This window comes from Mauremys reevesii, linkage group 8, assembly GCF_016161935.1.
Source record: "Mauremys reevesii isolate NIE-2019 linkage group 8, ASM1616193v1, whole genome shotgun sequence".
Classification (NCBI taxonomy): Eukaryota; Metazoa; Chordata; order Testudines; family Geoemydidae; genus Mauremys; species Mauremys reevesii.
In genome coordinates this window covers 9,459,916-9,478,514 of record NC_052630.1, presented here as the reverse complement: position 1 = coordinate 9,478,514, position 18,599 = coordinate 9,459,916, and the positions used below count along the sequence as shown (strand labels likewise).

The following is an 18,599-nucleotide window of genomic DNA, read 5'->3' as shown; positions in this document are numbered from 1 at the left end:
GTCTTCCCAGGATATTAAAACTCCCAGGTTGTGGGTTTTTAACAGCTGTATAATAATACATCACTCTGAGCCTGCTCAGAGACGGGGGCCACACCTGCGCTACAGACAGATGGCACAGTGCACCAATGAGGGGTGGCTCCAGGGCCAGACTCGCCTGGCTGAAGGAGTGGCAGTGGCTGCAGCAGGAAGCCTGGGGCGCTGCAAGGTCAGACTGCCCCGAGTCGGCCTGCCTCTGCCAACCAGCAGCGGGAGCTGGAGCTTGGGAGCCCAGCTTGTGGGGAAGTGAGGGGCTTGGCTCTTGGACCCATGTGTCCCTCCCCCAGCGCTGGGTGGCAGAGGCAGACCCTGCAGGCTTGTCCTGTACCTTGGCACAATGCTGTGGCAGTAGGATCTCTGGCATTAAGTAATAGGTATGTCCTGGGTTTGTGTCTCTCAGTGGTGGCATCCCAAGCAATAAACACAAGTGTACTAACTCCAGCTAACTACTACAGTGAAGAAAAGCCCTGACAGGCTCTGATTCACCAAAGCACTTGATCTTAAAGTTAAGCAGGTGCATAACTGCCTTGCTGCATAGGTAAAGACTTAAGCAGAAGCTGGCCAGTGTCGACTCAGAGCAGGATTGTGGTTTTTCCATCTCTCATCTGAAAGACACAGCATGGAATGAACTCTACAGCAATAAGTCAGAAAATGGGAATCAAAATTATTTGTACAACGTCCACTGTATTAGTTTAGAGGCCACACCTCATTCTGTGTTAATTTTAGAAACAAGGTGTAGTGCAGGTGAGGCATAAAGGAGGGATTATTAAACTAGAACCTCCTTTCAGGATAGCAAGCTATCCAAGCAGAAGCAGATAGACAGAACACATTGGGTTTAACAAGGATCACCCTAATCTGGAAGTTTAAGGCACATCAGTGTCTTCATTACCTTGTTCAGAGCGTTGCCTCTTCTGTGCAAAACTAACATAAGGTCTCTGATTTAGACGTGTGTAAAATTACTCTGAGCTCAATGTTTCCAGTATTGAAAAAAAAATAGAATGAGAGACTGTCACTCTATTTAAATCTATAGTTCTTTCTCCAGGCTTTTCAGCAGCCAAACGTTCCCCTCCAGTACATGAAACCCAATAATGAAGAACCCAAAAGTGCAACTGATTTAACTGATTTTCACTTCCAAAGCTGGGATAAATGTAGGAAGTAAATGAACACCATAAGCGTTCATAGCAAAACTCCCATTGACATTACCAGGGCCTGGGTTTAACCCAGAACTGTACAAGTGGATTTTTAACTCTAAGACTGTTAATATTTTCAGGTGATAATATTGCTAAAAGGATTGATTTGCTTACAACACTTCTGTAATGTGGATTATCAGTGTCACTATCGTAAACAGACACTGTCCATTAAAAATTGTCTGATTTATTTTTAAAAAGCCTATTATTGTTGCAAGTAATCTCCAAGATTATTATTACTGAATAATGATGGGGAAAACACATTTTTCTCTGTTTCTAGTTTGCTTACTTTATGCATTTAAAAGCACTCTGCATAAAATCAATTCCACTGTTTCCCCTGTGTAAATCGATGCCCGCTAATTTCACCTTATGTCGGTCTGGGATTTACACACAACCGCATGAGAGAAAGCGCCTAGATTTAAAAAAACCACACACACACAACTGGGATGGGGCATTCTAGAGCAGCCTGAGTACTTGAAAACATCTCTAAACCATCAAATTGTCAGAAGAAAGCTTTGATTGTCAATCTTGTACCTATATTACCTGCAAAAGTCCTCTGAATGAGGTGGGGGGGGGATATGTCTCCCCTCCTCGCCCCATTTATTTACTTGGTTCATTTGACAGCACGAGGCTAGACAGAGGTCACTGATTATACATCCTACCCCAGGCCCTGAAAAAGGGCATTTACCAGCAGCAGAGCTGAGAGTGAAACTGAAAACGAACAGGCACATGCATAGATGCACACAGAGAACGCAGCAGGACTCAGAGCACTCGGGTGGCTTAGTGGCATTGCTTGTGAGTGTGCCCAAAGACCCTTCTTATAGTATTGCCAAGTCGAAGCATTGAAAATTCTTGAGACTGGTTTAAAAATCATGAGATTTTAAAACTACTACATTCAGGTTCTTTTTATTTGCTTTCTGGTATGGGAGCCTTTAAATTTCACGTTTTCAAGCTTTTCTCCACCCCCATGAGAGCTAGCAGCTGGAGGGAAGGAGGGGGCGAGGTTATTTAACATGAAAGCTGATATTCTCATATAATTAACTGACTCCAGGAGTTGGGGCTATAAGAAAGCCATCCGATATCCTGAGGCTCACCATAAAATCGTGAGAGTTAGCTGAAAAAAAAAAATTACTGTTGCCAACATATTTAATAATTTTTTTAAATCAAGACATCCCATTTAAAGGGTTCTCTAAGATGATTTTTTTTTTTAAAAAACGAGTCCGTTTTTAAGAAGATTCAAGTTGACAAATAGAGAGGAAGCCGTGTTAGTCTGGATCTGTAAAAGCAGCAAAGAGTCCTGTGGCACCTTATAGACTAACAGAAGTACTGGAGCGTGAGCTTTCATGGGTGAATACCCACTTCATCAGATGCACGGGTCAACAGGACAAGTTGACAAGAGCCTTTAACACACCTGTGAAAATGACAAGATTTCCAGTTGATCTTGTTCTTTAACATAGTGAGGAGGCTTAGCTATGGAATGAAGATTTCTGATGAACATTTAAGGATGACGTGTGAACTAACGTGCATGTGGCCATGCACAACTCCTCAAAAAGTACACAAGATCGGCAGCCGAGGATTCCCCTGGTTTAGGCAAATCCTCAAAGAGGCATAAAGCCAATGTAGCCAACTCTATGCCACCTGCATCCTAGCTACCCTTAGCCAATAGAACAGTCCCTAGAATTCAGCCTGCTCTAAATTCCACTTGGTGCCACATTGTTTCCCATCTCACGGGAAGGAGAGCTTGGCCACAACCCCTCTTCAATTTGAGGGGCTGCTGCTGCTGTTATTCTACATATTCTCCCAGCCTCTCTGTAGCTCTACCCCTCAAGCAGCCTCCAATTTTTGAAGACTCCTCTTCTATGAGCAGCCTCAGTTCCTACCTCCAGTGCCAGTCAGAATTTTCCCAAGCAGAAGCAGCCCTGACCTCAGAGTTTCCCCAAACAGCAGTAGTGAAATTAACTTAAGATGCTGCTCCGGCCCAAGCCGTGACAGGTACACTAGCAAGGTCTATCACAGGCTCAGGTGAGATCATGGCATTGCTTCACCTTTGCAACCAGAATGGCTCACACATCATATTTCAACTACCAAAAAAACCCCAACTTTGATTTCTGCAGCAAATCAGCCTCAGCCCCTTCCTCTCTTCTCCATTCATTAGGTAAAATTCCCCAATTACGAATGGGATTTTCAAGCCATACTCTATTAAATGTGGTTCATTAACACAGAAAATGCTGATCCTCTATCCTACCCATAAATACCCAAACAATATGGCCTTTTTCCCTCTCAATGGCTTCTGACTTGTCTACCAGCAGCAACAATGAGGCAAAATCCTGCATTCCTCTCACACACAAAACTCCCAGCAAATTCAGTGGAGGCGGCCACGGGTGTATACAGAATGCAGAATCAAGGCCATCAACTCTCCTGGACAGAGTTTGATCACCTAGGGCAAGGCAGATGCAATACGTTCCCGCAGGAACAGCATGCATATTTACCAGCAAAGTAGGGGATGGGGTGGGATAAAGCTTTTACTGCCATAACTTTGGAACAGCTGCTCTAGCCACAAGCTAGTAATGCAGCTCATCCGGCGTGAGCCCCAATAAAACTTTATCACGCTTCTAACCAATCACGAGAAAGGTATTAAAGATAAATGTTACAAATCTCAGAACTTTACCAGTGCTGTGTGCGTGCGCATCTGACTATAGAACTGGGCTGCTTTAGTTACCAGCAGTAACTACAGCAGATGGCAAAAGGCATCAGTAGGCCGTAGGCAAAAGGAAGGAAAAATCAAAATATTGCAAATATGCAAACTTCCTAAGAGCTAAGCTGTCCCCTTGGCACACATAGGACGCTGAAAAACTCCAAGGGTGAAATCCTGCTCCCATTGAAGTCTATGGGAGTTTTGCAATGGACCTCACTCCATGGAGTTTGGACTTGCAAAATTTTCAGCTGACCCTTCCTTAGGCGGGGGAAGGGCATGTTTCCACATGCACGTTCCACAGAAGGGTCAAGAGGTTCAGCCCACTGAACCACGCAGCTTCCCAAGGTTCATGCAGACACTAGGGGATACGGCCCTGGTTTCTATGCACGAGCAGCTGCTGTACTGCGCCCTGCTCCTCCACGCAGGATCTGCAACAGAACAGCTCCAGAAGGGACCAAGAAGCCACCGTGGCCCTGTTAGATGCTGCTGGCAAAACAACCCCACCCACAGAAGGGGATTTTATGAAGAGGAGGTAGAGAGCAGTCAGTCAATGATGGGACCAGGAATCCCATACATCTCCTGGAGAGGGAGAAAAGAATGATGCCACGGAAAGAAGTTGGAAACCTGCATTGCCTCTGATCTGCCATCTGCCTAATCACAGAGGGATTTCCGTGCCGTAAGGGAAGGCACCATCACAAGTTTCTTCTACAGCTGAGACTGATGAACAGTGTTTCTGCTACTGCTGCCAAGAATTTCATGAAGAGCTGCCCTCCTTCAAAATGGCTGCCATGCCCCATTGTTCTCAATGGGGCTGAAGCTAAAAGTGCCTACTTTCAAAAAGCAGTGGAGCCAAGCTGCCCTCAGGGAAGATGGTGGCCCTGAACACACAGGTAGCCAGCAGGCCTACAGACACTTATGTACTAATCATAATTTTATAGTTGTGGCACGATGTTACTACAAAGGGCAGAGTTAAGGTTGTTTGGGACCTTAACTGTGCATTTCCATTCCTTGACAGGTCAGCTTTCTTAAAAATTAACCTTAACTCTGAATTTCTTGGTTTTGTAGTGCCTATTTATGGGATAATTACAGCATCCTTGTAATGATTTTTACCCTTAAATTGCTGACAGGCACTTGGCCTTTATGCCAATCTAATGTTGCTTGATCTGGGAACTAAACAGATATTAAATTGCAGTCACCAGACTTATAAAGCTAAGAAAGAATCTGTTTATCAAGATAGAACTGCTATCCATATTGACAGAGCTGTCTTCCTTATTTTTAATTTGAGAAGAAAGGAAGTTTTTTATTATGATATCTATTTATCATAGCCAAAAAATTTTTTTGGACTTTAATTTTAACTGAAGGAAACAAAGCAAGTAGAAAATAAAAAGAGCAGCAATATTTTATGTCTAGAATGAGTGGCAAGAAATACATGGAAGCAAATATATTTATTATACCTAATATTTCCACCCCAGAGACAAGCTAACACCCACTCTATCAGTTGTCAATGTTATAGTACATATAGAAGAGACTGACATAGCTAGCTATATGAGAGAGAACGAACGAGCACTAGCTCATCTTTATTTTTATAAGGCCACATGAAAATAAAATAATTTTAAAGACTATGGGCTAGGATTGTCAAAGGAGCTTAGAGGAATCAACTTGCCAAATATCCCCAATACTCAATAGGAGTTTGCCACCAAACTCACTTTGGCTTCTTTGAAAATGCCAGACTTGAGTTTTGGGGAGGTGTTGTGGGGGGATTTTGCAGAGGATTTGAAAGAAATGAAACAGAATTGGCTAGTTCTGCTCCTCTCCCCCATTAAAAAAAAATCAATATAATGGAAAGGGTTTTTTGGTTTTGAGGTCAGTAATATTTCCCCTATTTTGTTAAGGCATTTTTGGCATTGCTTATTACTACAAAATGGATACAGAAAATATGGTAACATGCAATTGGAGTATACTGCAGATATCCGCCATCAGGGGCTTGTTCACCTGCACATCTACCAACGTGATATATGCCATCATGTGCCAGCAATGCCCCTCTGCCATGTACATTGGCCAAACCGGACAGTCTCTACGCAAAAGAATAAATGGACACAAATCTGACATCAGGAATCATAACATTCAAAAACCAGTGGGAGAACACTTCAACCTCTCTAACCACTCAGTGACAGACTTGAAGGTGGCAATTTTGCAACAAAAAAACTTCAAAAACAGACTCCAAAGAGAGACTGCTCAACTCGAATACTGTTCTTACTGCAGATATGAGCAGAAGAACCCAAAAAGAACATTGAGGAAAGTGAACTTGATAAAAATCACAACGATAAGTTCCACAACATAGGATAACAAATTTAACCCTAATTAAGATAATTATTCAGATTAAACACCAATATCACAGTTGCTTTGTGATGCAAATATTAAACTTCTCAGAAAAATACTAGGCAAACCACCATATTTATGCAAAATCATCCGAAACCATTATTTTAAATTACAATATTGGAAAATTTAGGTTCATATTTTTTTTTGGTTGAATGATAAAATGTGTCTAATTTCATCAAAGGTAAAGAACACAGATTTTTGATCATACAGCTGTGTAGTTTTGCAGGACAAAGAATGGCCATACCAGCACTGACAAAAAGAGAACTGTGATTTCAAAGTAAGTAATTTAGATTGCCACACATGACTGGCTTAGACAAAAATCACCCGCTCTGCAAACATTTAGGTACATGAGTAACTTTACACACGCAAGCAGTCCCACTGAACAGCTCACAAGTGTAAACGTTTCTCAAAAATACAAGTGTTGGCAGGTTTAGGACCTACGTATGGCATTACCTGAGCTGACCTGATAATAAAGTACTTTTTTTTTTTTTTAATTTGACTCAGGGGGGGAGAGAGAGAGAGAGAGAGAGAGAGAGAAATTAAAATCCAGAGAAGAAAGTTAAAGTAGGTCAAACTTGAGGCCTAAACTATTTTCTTTGCAAGTTTATAAAAATGTTCCCATCAAAATTTTAAGCACATGTACAAATATTAAAACAAAGCCACTGCAAAAAAAACAGAGATAAAGTACTTGACAGACTTCTTTTTAAAGAGCCATTCATCCCACTTTTAAGTGTATAGGACAGGGGTCAGCAGCAGCCTTTCAGAAGTGCTGTGCCGAGTCTTCATTTATTCACTCTAACTCAAGGTTTCGCGTGCCGGTAATACATTTTAATGTTTTTAGAAGGTCTCTTTCTACAAGTCTATAATATATAATTAAACTATTGTTGTATGTAAAGTAAATAAGATTTTTAAAATGTTTAAGAAGCTTCATGTAAAATTAAATTAAAATGCAAAGCCCCTTGGACCGATGGCCAGTGTGAGTGCCACTGAAAATCAGCTCGCGTGCCGAAGGCGGCATGCGTGCCATAGGTTGCCTACCCCTGGTGTAAGATGTAGCTTTTGCGGAGTTCAACAAGACATTTACTTCTAGAATGTGAGAACCTAACATCTCTCAACTGTCTCTTTGGAGGGGACATAAAACCAAGATCCTCACAGCCTGGGTTCACTGAAGAGCCTTCCCTCTCTACCCTGAGAGCAATAGTTTGGATAATTATATTCAAACCAACAAAATCCCCCAGAAGTTTCAGTGGGATTCTTCACTTTCAAAGACTGAGGGGATATGGAGATTGAGATACTTTTCATTCCCTAAGAACAACCCATCAAACAAAACTGAGCCAAACTGGTTACTATAGGGACATGTATGTTAGTACAGTGCCCAGAATGATCAGGCCCAGTCCGTATTTGGGCTTTTGGGCACTACCATAATAGAAGTGATTAACAAGGATGATAATGAATTACCACTCTCCAATGGGATGAGCACATGACCTCAGCTTCCGCTCCCATCAACTCTCAGACACTAGATTCACTTTAAAAACTGCAAGAATTGGACACAAGTTATATGGGCAAGTATCAAAAATGCCTCAGATTTAAATATACTAATGATTAACCTCCACAGCTGGCCATTTAAACAAACACTCGATCTATCCTAGAATACATTTAACTGCAAGAGAGATCACAGGCTGAGAGTTTTGTTTTGAACGTTGAATATACAAACAACTGTTGAGACTCTTGATTCATCTAAGGATAGAATCCTGCCCTTTGCTATTTAGACAAAATTCCCTTTGGCTGCAATGAGAATTTTGCTCAAGGACTGCAGCCAGGTTTCGTTTTAGGTACAGCATGTTGGAGAAGCAAAGTTTTCCTCACATCCCAAAAGGCAGCAGTTCCATTAAAAGTGAAAACTGTCCCCCCACACAAAAGTCCCCAGCACAACTTGGAAAGGGAGCACTCTGCTGATTTTTAGCTTCTAGAAGTTTAAGTTTCTGGCTTCAGAAAGTGTCAGGGGGATTCAAAGAAGAACGCCTACATGGTAAATATTTTATATTCCCCTCTTCTCTAGGTTTCAGAGTAGCAGCCGTGTTAGTCTGTATCCGCAAAAAAAACAGGAGTGCTTGTGGCACCTTAGAGACTAACACATTTATTTGAGCATAAGCTTTTCGTGGGCTAGAACCCACTTCTTTGGATGCATAGAATGGAACATATATTGAGGAGAGTGTGTGTGTGCATGAAAAGGTCTGAGTTTTCTTACCAACTCTGAGAGGCCAATTAAGTAAGAGAAAAAACTTTTGAAGTGATAATCAAGACAGTTTGATAAGAAGTGTGAGAATACTTACATCGGGAGATAGATTCAATGTTTGTAATGGCTCAGCCCTTCCCAGTCTCTATTCAAGCCTAAATTGATTGGATCTAGTTTGCATATCAATTCAAGTTCAGCAGTTTCTCCTTGGAGTCCGTTTCTGAAACTCTTCTCTAGGGCATTCCCATGCCACAATCACAAGATGCCATCTCTCATTATTTGCACTATGTTCAGTGGCCATTATGAGCTTGGCTTTTTCTTAGAAAACTACAGCAACCAAGGTATCACAGACAAAAACAAGACTGCACAGGAAACAGTTAATGGCCCATCTACCTTATGAGCAGCTATATAGCTCGGTCCTGCTGTCTCCCTCTACCTGTCATAAAACACAGGTCTCTGGTTTTGGCTTACAAAGGATGTGTCAATATACTCTCAGTATATTTCCAAAATTCATAAACTTTTGTATGTTAACTACAAAAAGTACTACATGGCTGCCACTGGGTACAAGTCAAGATTTACAGAACTGAAATCAACTAGCTGAAATTAAAGAGTGAGGCAAACACTAAATCAGAGTTTAAAATTTTACTGGTAGGCTGCACTACATCAACCCACCTTAAATTTCTACACCTCACCTCCGCATGTTCCTTAAATGCCAGCGTCAATAAGACAAAATGCATTCCAACATCTCATAAAAAAGTCTTTTTTATGGAAAGTTTTGCATGGAAATAAATTCCCTTCACTTCTGAGCAGAAGTAACCTTCACCTATGATATTGCAATGTCTAGTAATTAGAAGATAAAACAGATATTTTGTGCAGGGGATTAGTAAAAAAGGCCTGGCAAGAACAAGAGCCTGACATGCTTCAGAACTAAGGTGAATTCTCACAGGACCACTCAGAATCTGTTAGTCTTTAAGGTGCTACCAGACTCCTTGTTTTTGTGGACACAGACTAACAAGGCCACCCATAATTGACAGCCCTTTACTTAATCACTGCTTCTTGCATGCCAATGAGTGCCACTGGCTAGGTGATCTGGTTCTTACAAGTCACACATCTCACATTCTTGCTGATAAGCTCATGCAACTCTAAGCAAGCTTAATTTCAAGTTAAGTTAAAAGGCAGTTCCCACGAGAATGTTCCCCCTTAGACTGCCCCCTTTTAAAAAAAAAAAAAAAAAAGCAGCAGAGATTCTTGTGTTGCACAGCTCCAAGGTCCACCAGCTCAGGCGCTCACACAGGGGGATTTTAAATCTTGAAAGCACACACACTCCCCACTCACAGATAGTTAACCTGGGACAATTTGTACGAGGAAGCGCGGGAGGGGGGGGAGAGTGCCCAGGGGTGATGTGTTTCACGGAGACAGTCATCACTCACAAGGCAAAATCCTTCCTCACAAGGGAGAGCTTTGAAAATCCCCCCCCACACACACACACACACCATGAAGACTGTTGTGACACTTACAAATAAGTGCACGGCTACGCTGCGTCTCCTGCGGGCTGCCAGCCCCAGTGCAAACACAAAGGCGTCTGCCCTGCACAGCACATACCTTTCCTCCTCCATTGTGCGCAGCCGGACTGGAGCCTGAACTCTGCGTGCACTCCAGCCCTCTCGCAATCCTGCGGCCGCTTGCAGGCAGCGGGCTGGCGGGATTAATCAGCGCCTGTGATTCAGCGCGGCTGCAGGCGGACCTGCCCCCGCCCCCTTCAGAGCCGCTTCCTCTCACTTGCTCCTAAAGCAGCAGCAGCAGCTAATGCAGCAGCAGCAGCCACAGCACCTCCTTACCCAGAGCTCCCTGCAGCAGTGTCTACTGCAGCCCACTCCCTCCTCCTCCCCGCCCTCCAAACTTGCTACTCGGTCTCCTGGCAACAGCAACTGCGGGAGCTGTGTTAAGTTTACACCTCTCCAGCTGCTGCATCTGCACAATGCATCCTCCAGTCGCTTTAGCACCAGCCCCGGATTGTGTCAAGGGGGGGACAGGGAATTCAGGAAAGGCTCTGGCTTGCCACATTCCTATACCCTCCAGCTGCAGGGAACCTACACCCACACGCCCCCCTCCCACACACACACACACTCTTCCCTCCATTACTACACGGCAAGATGGCACTAGTTATCCCCACCCTCACCTCTAACACTTTTGCGTGGCTTGTGCTATCCTAGGCATTGCCCAGCAAAACATGGATAATGGTCCCCGCCCCCACTTCCCACTCAAATCTGTGGCTGTCCCTTTTAGAGGCTGTAATTCACACAGTAGAAATCATCGCAAATGTAAAAGAGAACCAATCAACAGATCATGGACCAGATCTGATTCCAATGGCTATTAAACTATTAAAATGAATCGCTTTTGAGCCAATCCATGTAGGACACCTGACAGTGACATTCCTACTTGAGGAGAGACTTATTCACGGATTTCTAGGCTAAAAGGGATCGTGTGATCATCTAGTCTGATCTCCTGTACAGCAGAGACCACAGAACTTCCCCAAAATAATTCCTAGAGCAGCTCTTTTAGAAAAACATCCAGTCTTAATTTTAAAATCGCCAGTGATGAAGAATCCACCAAGACCCTTGGTAAATTGTTCCCATGGTTAATTACTCACTGAATTTAAGATCTGTGACATCCTCTGAAGCAGATCTAGCTATATATGCTTTCTCTTCTATCATTCCCATCTCCTCTAGCCCCCAGGGGAGGAGACAGGCCAGGGCCCCATAACTACACAGATCCCAGGTATAAGAGCAGGAGGCAGCAGATGTGGTTGCACTGTTCCAGCGGTGCCCTGCCCCTGAGCTACGGGATTCCCTCACTCTGCAATCCTCACGTGGTGCCCCCATTCACACTCGCTTTACAGGGAGCAGGGGCTTTGCCTCTAGCTTCTATTTTTATAGAAACACTGCCGTAAAATGACTAAACTACAGTGATTTGCACCACTATTGTCAAATACTGTCACATTTGACTAAGGACATTTCCTTTTTCAAATGCTTTTCCCAATGGCTTTCCCTATTGTTTCTCTTTTAAAAGAGTTCTGCCCTGTGGGTCCATCTTTGCCAAATACCCACCAACATGCCATCTAGGGTAAAATTAGGATGCATACACCAAAAATAACCTGCAACCCAACTGGACACTGATCTTATAGTACCAAAGAGCACAGGAACCACCATCAGTGCATTATAGAAGCTTATTACAGTATATTTGGCCATAATGCAGAATACTGTATGATTTCTTAACAAGACAGACTAATGGGGTATTTAGCCCTCCCCTACAGACGTATAGTATGCATCATATACAAGGCCAACTGTAACCCACTCTTCGGTAGAGAAAATGCTTCTTCTGGACTCCAGGTGCAAGTCAGTTCATGCCCTGAGTATGTGACCCAGTAACACTTGCTAGGTTTATCCCCAGCTAATATAACTGCAGAAGCTATGCCTCATTTTAATCATTTATTAATTTTATTAAGTTTTTTTCCCCTCCATCATACTCTCTGGCAGTTAGTTCCAGAAACTAATGTATAATTAGCACAGAGAAGTATTTACTTTCTTCATTGCTTTTTCATTTCATCTAATGTTCTTACACTATGGAAAGAGATGGTTTTATATGGCACAGCGATGGCCTTCTGATCACTTACTATCTTCTAAATGGTCTCCTTTCTAAATGAAATAATTCTAGTCTTTAAAATTTCTCAGTTGCATTATCCTTGCCCTTTTTGTTCCCCATCTTGGTTCCATGTCTTTTAAAATGTGTTGGTAATGACAAGTTAATAATTTACACTTCTACAGAGCCTTAACAGAAGCTCTTTGCAAATATTAAATATCTAAACAAGGTTCTAGCATCCCCATTTTACAGCTGAGAAAACTTAGGACACGTCGGTTAAATGACTTGGCTAAAGTCACACAAAGATGCAAAATAGAATAGAATCAAGGTCTCCCACCATCCAGTCCTACAGTTTAAACAAGTTCAGCTGTCTCCCCATAGACAGAGAAAACAGAGCATAAAGTAGAGTTTCACACAAGATTCAGAAGAATACTGAGGATCTTTTCCCTTTGAAAATACTCTTTAACTGAGCAAAAAGATCCTCACCAAGATCCTAGTGTACATTCCAAGTGCCCATTCAATCACATACTCATGGCATATGGTATACAAGGTAGTGAAAGCATAAGAGTTCAAGGCACACGGCAAACACGAAAAGTAAATAATTTGTTTAGAAATTGAGGGTCCAGTCCTGCTCCCATGGAAGTCAATGGCAAATGGCAAAACTCCCAACTGATTTCTAGACAAGCAAGAGCAGGCCCTGCCATGGGAGCCCAATGCCAACCCCTTGAGCAGCATTTTATTAAACAAACAGCTATCATAACAACACACCATCCTTTCAGCCAAAGACCAACAGAACACCCCACCTCAACCAGCCTAGTACCTACACCTGAACTAAACCAACAACCCTTTAAATGCTCTGTTAAACAGGTATATTTAATACTGAACCTTGAATTCCCTCCCATGGGAATGGCTTCTCACAGCTATGGAGTGTTAAATCCCAAACCAGAGACTACAGCTAATCAGTGGATAGTAACTCCTGGGATGGGACAGAGGCAAGTTCTAGTAATCAGTGATTGTCTTTACAGCAGCCTTGCAAAATAGTCATGACAGTTTACTCAAGGCACATAATTGCTTCCTTACTATTTACTGCAAGGACTGATGGTCATGAAAAAGTGGATATTTCACTCTGCCAAAAATTTACTCAGAGTGGAATTTTTCAGGGCTGATTTACAATGCTCCTAGTAAAACTGGAACTGGATGTGTAAAACCGGTATCTTCCTACTTGGCATGTGTGGTTGTGTTTCCAAATCTGCATCTTGACAAATAGTCATCTAATTATTTTTTTTCTTTAATTAGAAAAAAACCACCACACATTTAGAGTCCATGATCCCAGTCTGTAAAAAACAAACAAAAACACACTAATAAAGTGGATATTGAGCTGAACTGAGATCATAAACTCTTCAGGGCAGGGACCCTCAGCTGACTGCAACTACTGAAATAGGATGCCATGCCTTCATTTTTGAGTGCCCAACCTGAGACATCTCGGGCCTGATTTTCAGAGGCTCTCTCACACAGTACACATTGACTTCAAGAGAAGTATGAGTGCTGAACACTTCTGAAAATATGGCCTAACTATCTCAGTTTGGACACCCAGCACTTCCCATCATTAAAAACCAAGGCCATTTTTCGGGAAAAAAATTGTCCTATGTCTTGTGAGATGCTTAGCACATCTTTGGCACCTGAAAAAATAATACTCAAACTTGACTGAACTCAGAGAATGCAGCCAATCTTTGTCCTCTTTCCTGAGACAAACAGAAGTGAAATGACGAGCAAAACATTTAACTTATGAATATGACAACATCATAATGCCCAAAACCTTCAGAATACTTGAGAGAAAGGTCTGGGAAGGGCTCAAGATAAGGACTTTTTCAGATCAGGCAATAAACAGTTTTGGCAGCGAAAGCGTAGGAGGTAGAAACATTGGGATCACCTTTGCTTTAAGCTTTTGCCTTCCGTGATACATTGAAAAAGGCTTTGTGAAGACAATGTGCCAGAATTCTTTCGACACAAGCAACTAACATGAGGATCAAGTACTCTGCTCCAGACTGAGATGCAAAAGAAAATCTTTTTATGGAATGTTTATTTTTTTAAAAACTGTGACTGTTGCCCTCTACTGGTGGATGTATTTTTTACACTAATCTTGTTTTCCACTAGTTCACAAAGCCACACTTATTTAAAAAACATTTTTCTAGCATTGGGGGGTAGCCGTGTTAGTCCGTATCCACAAAAACAAGGAGTCCAGTGGCACCTTAAAGACTGCATCTGAAGAAGTGAGTTTATTTTACCCACAAAAGCTTATGCCCAAATAAATCTGTTAGTCTTTAAGGTGCCACCGGACTTCTTGTTGTTTTTGAACATTTTTCTAGTCTGTGGCATGCAGGAATATTCTTTTATTTTTAATTTTAAATGATCCATGATGTATGCTGATCATTCCCCCTTACATTTAGAATTTAAAGATAACAAGTGGCCAAGATTACAACCTACCTATGAATTTTGGAGACACAAGGTGGGTGAGGTAATAGCTTGTATTGGACCATCTTCTGTTGGTAAGAGACAAACTTTGGAAATGTAATCAGCATGACACAGCTAAATACAAAATTGTTACGCATCAAGAGTTAACACATGTCCCAAGAGACCATTCAAGTGCAGAGTCCTGCACTTAGGACAGAAGAATCCCATGCACTGCTACAGACTAGGGACCGAATGGCTAGGCAGCAGTTCTGCAGAAAAGGACCTAGGGGTTACAGTGGATGAGAAGCTGGATATGAGTCAACAGTGTGCCCTTGTTATCAAGAAGGCTAACGGCATTTTGGGCTGTATAAGTAGGGGCACTGTCAGCAGATCGAGGGATGTGATAATACCCCTCTATTCAAAATTGGTGAGGCCTCATCTGGAGTACTGTGTCCAGTTTTGGGCCCTACACTACAAGAAGGATGTGGAAAAATTGGAGAGAGTCCAGCAGAGGGCAACAAAAATGATTAGGGGGCTGGAGCATATGACTTATGAGGAGAGGCTGAAGGAACTGGGATTGTTTAGTTTGCAGAAGAGAAGAATGGGGGGGGATTTGATAGCTGCTTTCAACTACCTGAAAGGGGGTTCCAAAGAGGATGGATCTAGACTGTTCTCAGTGGTACCAGATGACAGAACAAGGAGTAATGGTCTCAAGTTGCAGTGGGGGAGGTTTAGGTTGGTATTAGGAAAAACTTTTTCACTAGGAGGATGGTGAAGCACTGGAATGGGTTACCTAGGGAGGTGGTGGAATCTCCTTCCTTAGAGGTTTTTAAGGTCAGGCTTGACAAAGCCCTGGCTGGGATGATTTAGTTGGGAATTGGTCCTGCTTTGAGCAGGGGGTTGGACTAGATGACCTCCTGAAGTCCCTTCCTACCCTGATATTCTATGATTTTAAGTGGACTAGGGGGACCCGACATCCCAAAAAAATCAGGACTGTCCTGATTTTTAGGCATTAGTCCCGTGTCCTGATCGATGTTTGGTTGGGACGCCATTTGTCCTGATATTTCGCACTCCTGTTTTGTTTTGTTTTGTTCCACCGGCGGGACTCTGCTTCCCCCCTCGCCGGCAGGACTCCAGGTTTGTGGGTTTTCCCCCCCTCCCTCTCTCTCTCTGCCAGTGGGACTCCATTTTTTTTCGTTTCGTCCCCCCCACCACCAGTGGGACTCCGGGACTCAGTTATTTTTTTTCGTCTGTCTCTGTCAGCGGGACTCTCTGCGCTGTTTTTAATTTTTTTTTTTTTGCATTGTGCTGGCGGGCTTCCCCTCTCCCTCCATGTGTCCCGATATTTCCTTCATCCCATCTGGTCACCCTAAAGCGGACAGAATCACAGGACAAGTTGACAACACACACACACACACCCCACCAAGATATGTCAACACCTGAACAAAGGTAAAATATTTCTCTATCTGGAAGACAGAGATAGGGGCCCAGGGTCTTGTAAATGGTTAGAAGGAAAACAGAGTGAGCCAAATTACAATACAACATTACAAACATTTTAATTTATTAACTATAAAGTATTTAAACATTTGCCCATAGACAGGGAGTTAGGCACATTTTAACTTAAGAAAAATCAAGTATTTCTATTTTATTTTCCAGTTAGGGAAAGGTGTGCAGTGTAGTGGCTAGGGCAGTCATGGGATTCAGAACTCCAGGGTTCTAGTTCCAGTCACGTCACTGACTCTTTGCCAAGTCACTTAGGGGTAGATTTTCAATGGCACTGAGGTGCCTAGCTCCCATTGACTTTCAGTTGGAGTTGAGTACCATTTGAGTTTTTGAAAAGCTACCTTTAATTCTTCCATTTCCACCCTTTGTAAAATGGGAAAACTACTTATACAATTCATAAGCATATTAAGGCTTAATATTTGTGTACTGCAGGGGTAGGCAACCTATGGCACTCATGCCAAAGGCGGCACGTGAGCTGATTTTCAGTGGCATTCACACTGCCTGGGTCCTGGCCACCATCCAGAGGGCTCTGCATTTTTATTTAATTTTAAATGAAGCTTCTTAAACATTGTAAAGTAAATAAGGTTTTTAAAAACAACTATAATTTAGTTATATATTATAGATTTATAGAAAGACCTAAAAACGTTAAAATATTTTACTGGCACTCAAAACCTTAAATTAGAGTGAATAAATGAAGACTCGGCACAGCACTTCTGAAAGGTTGCCGACCCCTGGTGTAGTGTAACTGAGATACTGACATAAATGGTTCTATACAAGGGCAAATTACTACCCCCATTCCAAGCCAAATCTATTAGCCCTGTGTGTCCTTTACCTCTCATTTCTTTTTAATATTATATATATAAATAAAACCTTCAATTTTTTTTCTTTGCAGCAGTCCAGTAAACATGGTCACATTGCTTTGTCTAATATTCTCATAAGCATATTGTTTGTTTAATCAGCAAAGAGACTCAGAGAGCCTGTCTACGGACACCTAAATAACGGCTTGTCCCTCATGAACCAGCTTGGTACCTCTTTGGACAGATAATCATTGTTCAGTCTATAGACTCAGCTACAAACGTTTTAGGGAGACACTGCTAACTCAAGAAACACTTCTGTCTGCATTATTTTAACCCACTATTGTAATACACAATTTGGTATTGTTAGTACACAAGTTTAACTGAAAGATAAGGGGAAACGGACAGTTACCTGTATTTTCTACTCATTTGAGTGCATCAACTCACAGAATTCCAACTCTTGGGTCCCAAACCTGTAACATGACACAGGTAGGAACACCCCCAGCTGTTACAGTTTGGTGCCCTGCAGTTAAGAGGAGCCTCCCCAAATTTCCATTCCAAACAACAATTTCTCAGCACCCTCTCACACCATCTCAGTCAGTTCCCAAGTGCACAGGAAACATGAGCTCCCCCAAAGCCACCAATTATATACACCCACAGTGTAATATTTCCAAAATTCACAAGGGCCATCTCAGTGCTGAATACAGCAGGCCTCTCAAATAACACACCACCTAAAATGGAAACCTCAGCCACTGAGGTGAGGTGGGTGGCTAAGTGAAAATCCTGGGCAATATCTTCAAAGAAGAAAGAGGCATTGCAAACAAAAGTTTGCATACTCTCTACCTCAATACTGAAAACGAGCCGATTTGCCCCTCCGAAGCCAAAGCACAGCAGAAGCATTGTGACATAAATCTTGCCCACGTCCTTCACACCCTATTAGTGCATGACAACCCTCAAACGTCTGACACAAAATATGGCAGACGTACCTAAAAAGGCAGGACAACAACCAGCTATGCACTATCGTCCATTCTAGACTCCTTCCACCCGGCATTGAGACAAAGAAACAGTTTGAACAGGATACGTAGGCATGAGAATACTGTAGAAGCTATACCATTGTTACCTACAGTAGGAATCTTAACTGAATTCACAGCACCACCTTATCCATGTAATCCAATATAAGGGGAATTAGTCATTATACCACACAGTTCATTCATTCTGCAGACTAGGTACTTAGTAAACTGACGCTCAAGAAGACCTGAGCTCACAAACCTGGGATGACTCAAAAGAGTTTCCTTCAATTAAGGGTCTGTCTACACAGCCCTACATGATGAGTTAGTGCACAGGAAGCTGGGGTGTGACCATTCAGCACACTAGTCCACCACACATTAACCCGCCACATAGACCAGCCCTTAGTCAAACTACGTCAATATTCCTTAAAACATGGTGTTGGAGGCAATAGGACTGAATGTGTCAAACCCTGAAACTGCACATCACTTGAAGAGATGAGGCTTGGCCTACAATAGTCTAGTCTTGTTACCCAACAAAGTTGGATGCTAATAAACCAGAAACATGTAAGGTAGTCACACAGATATGATTGGGACACTAGGATAGGAAGTTTCACATTCCTCTAGAACTCTACCCAACCAGAAAACAGTCAGTGAAGGTAGAGGTCTTACAAG

The 18,599-nt window shown here is 42.4% G+C and overlaps 1 protein-coding gene across 6 annotated transcripts in view; it reads right to left on the bottom strand.

The window, feature by feature from the left end:
- KLHL3 (kelch like family member 3) overlaps positions 1-18,599 on the bottom strand; it is a 105,702-nt gene that overhangs the window by 56,358 nt on the left and 30,745 nt on the right. Inside the window, exon 1 of one of the 6 annotated variants that reach the window (XM_039483363.1) lies at positions 10,136-10,287. The exons of 4 other annotated variants lie outside the window; for them this stretch is intronic. In XM_039483363.1, the coding sequence (XP_039339297.1) occupies positions 10,136-10,149 (14 nt within the window). In that variant the 5' untranslated portion in view covers positions 10,150-10,287. Of the gene's footprint in view, positions 1-10,050; positions 10,288-18,599 lie in introns of those variants that run through there. One more of the 6 variants, XM_039483365.1, reaches the window with a different exon arrangement.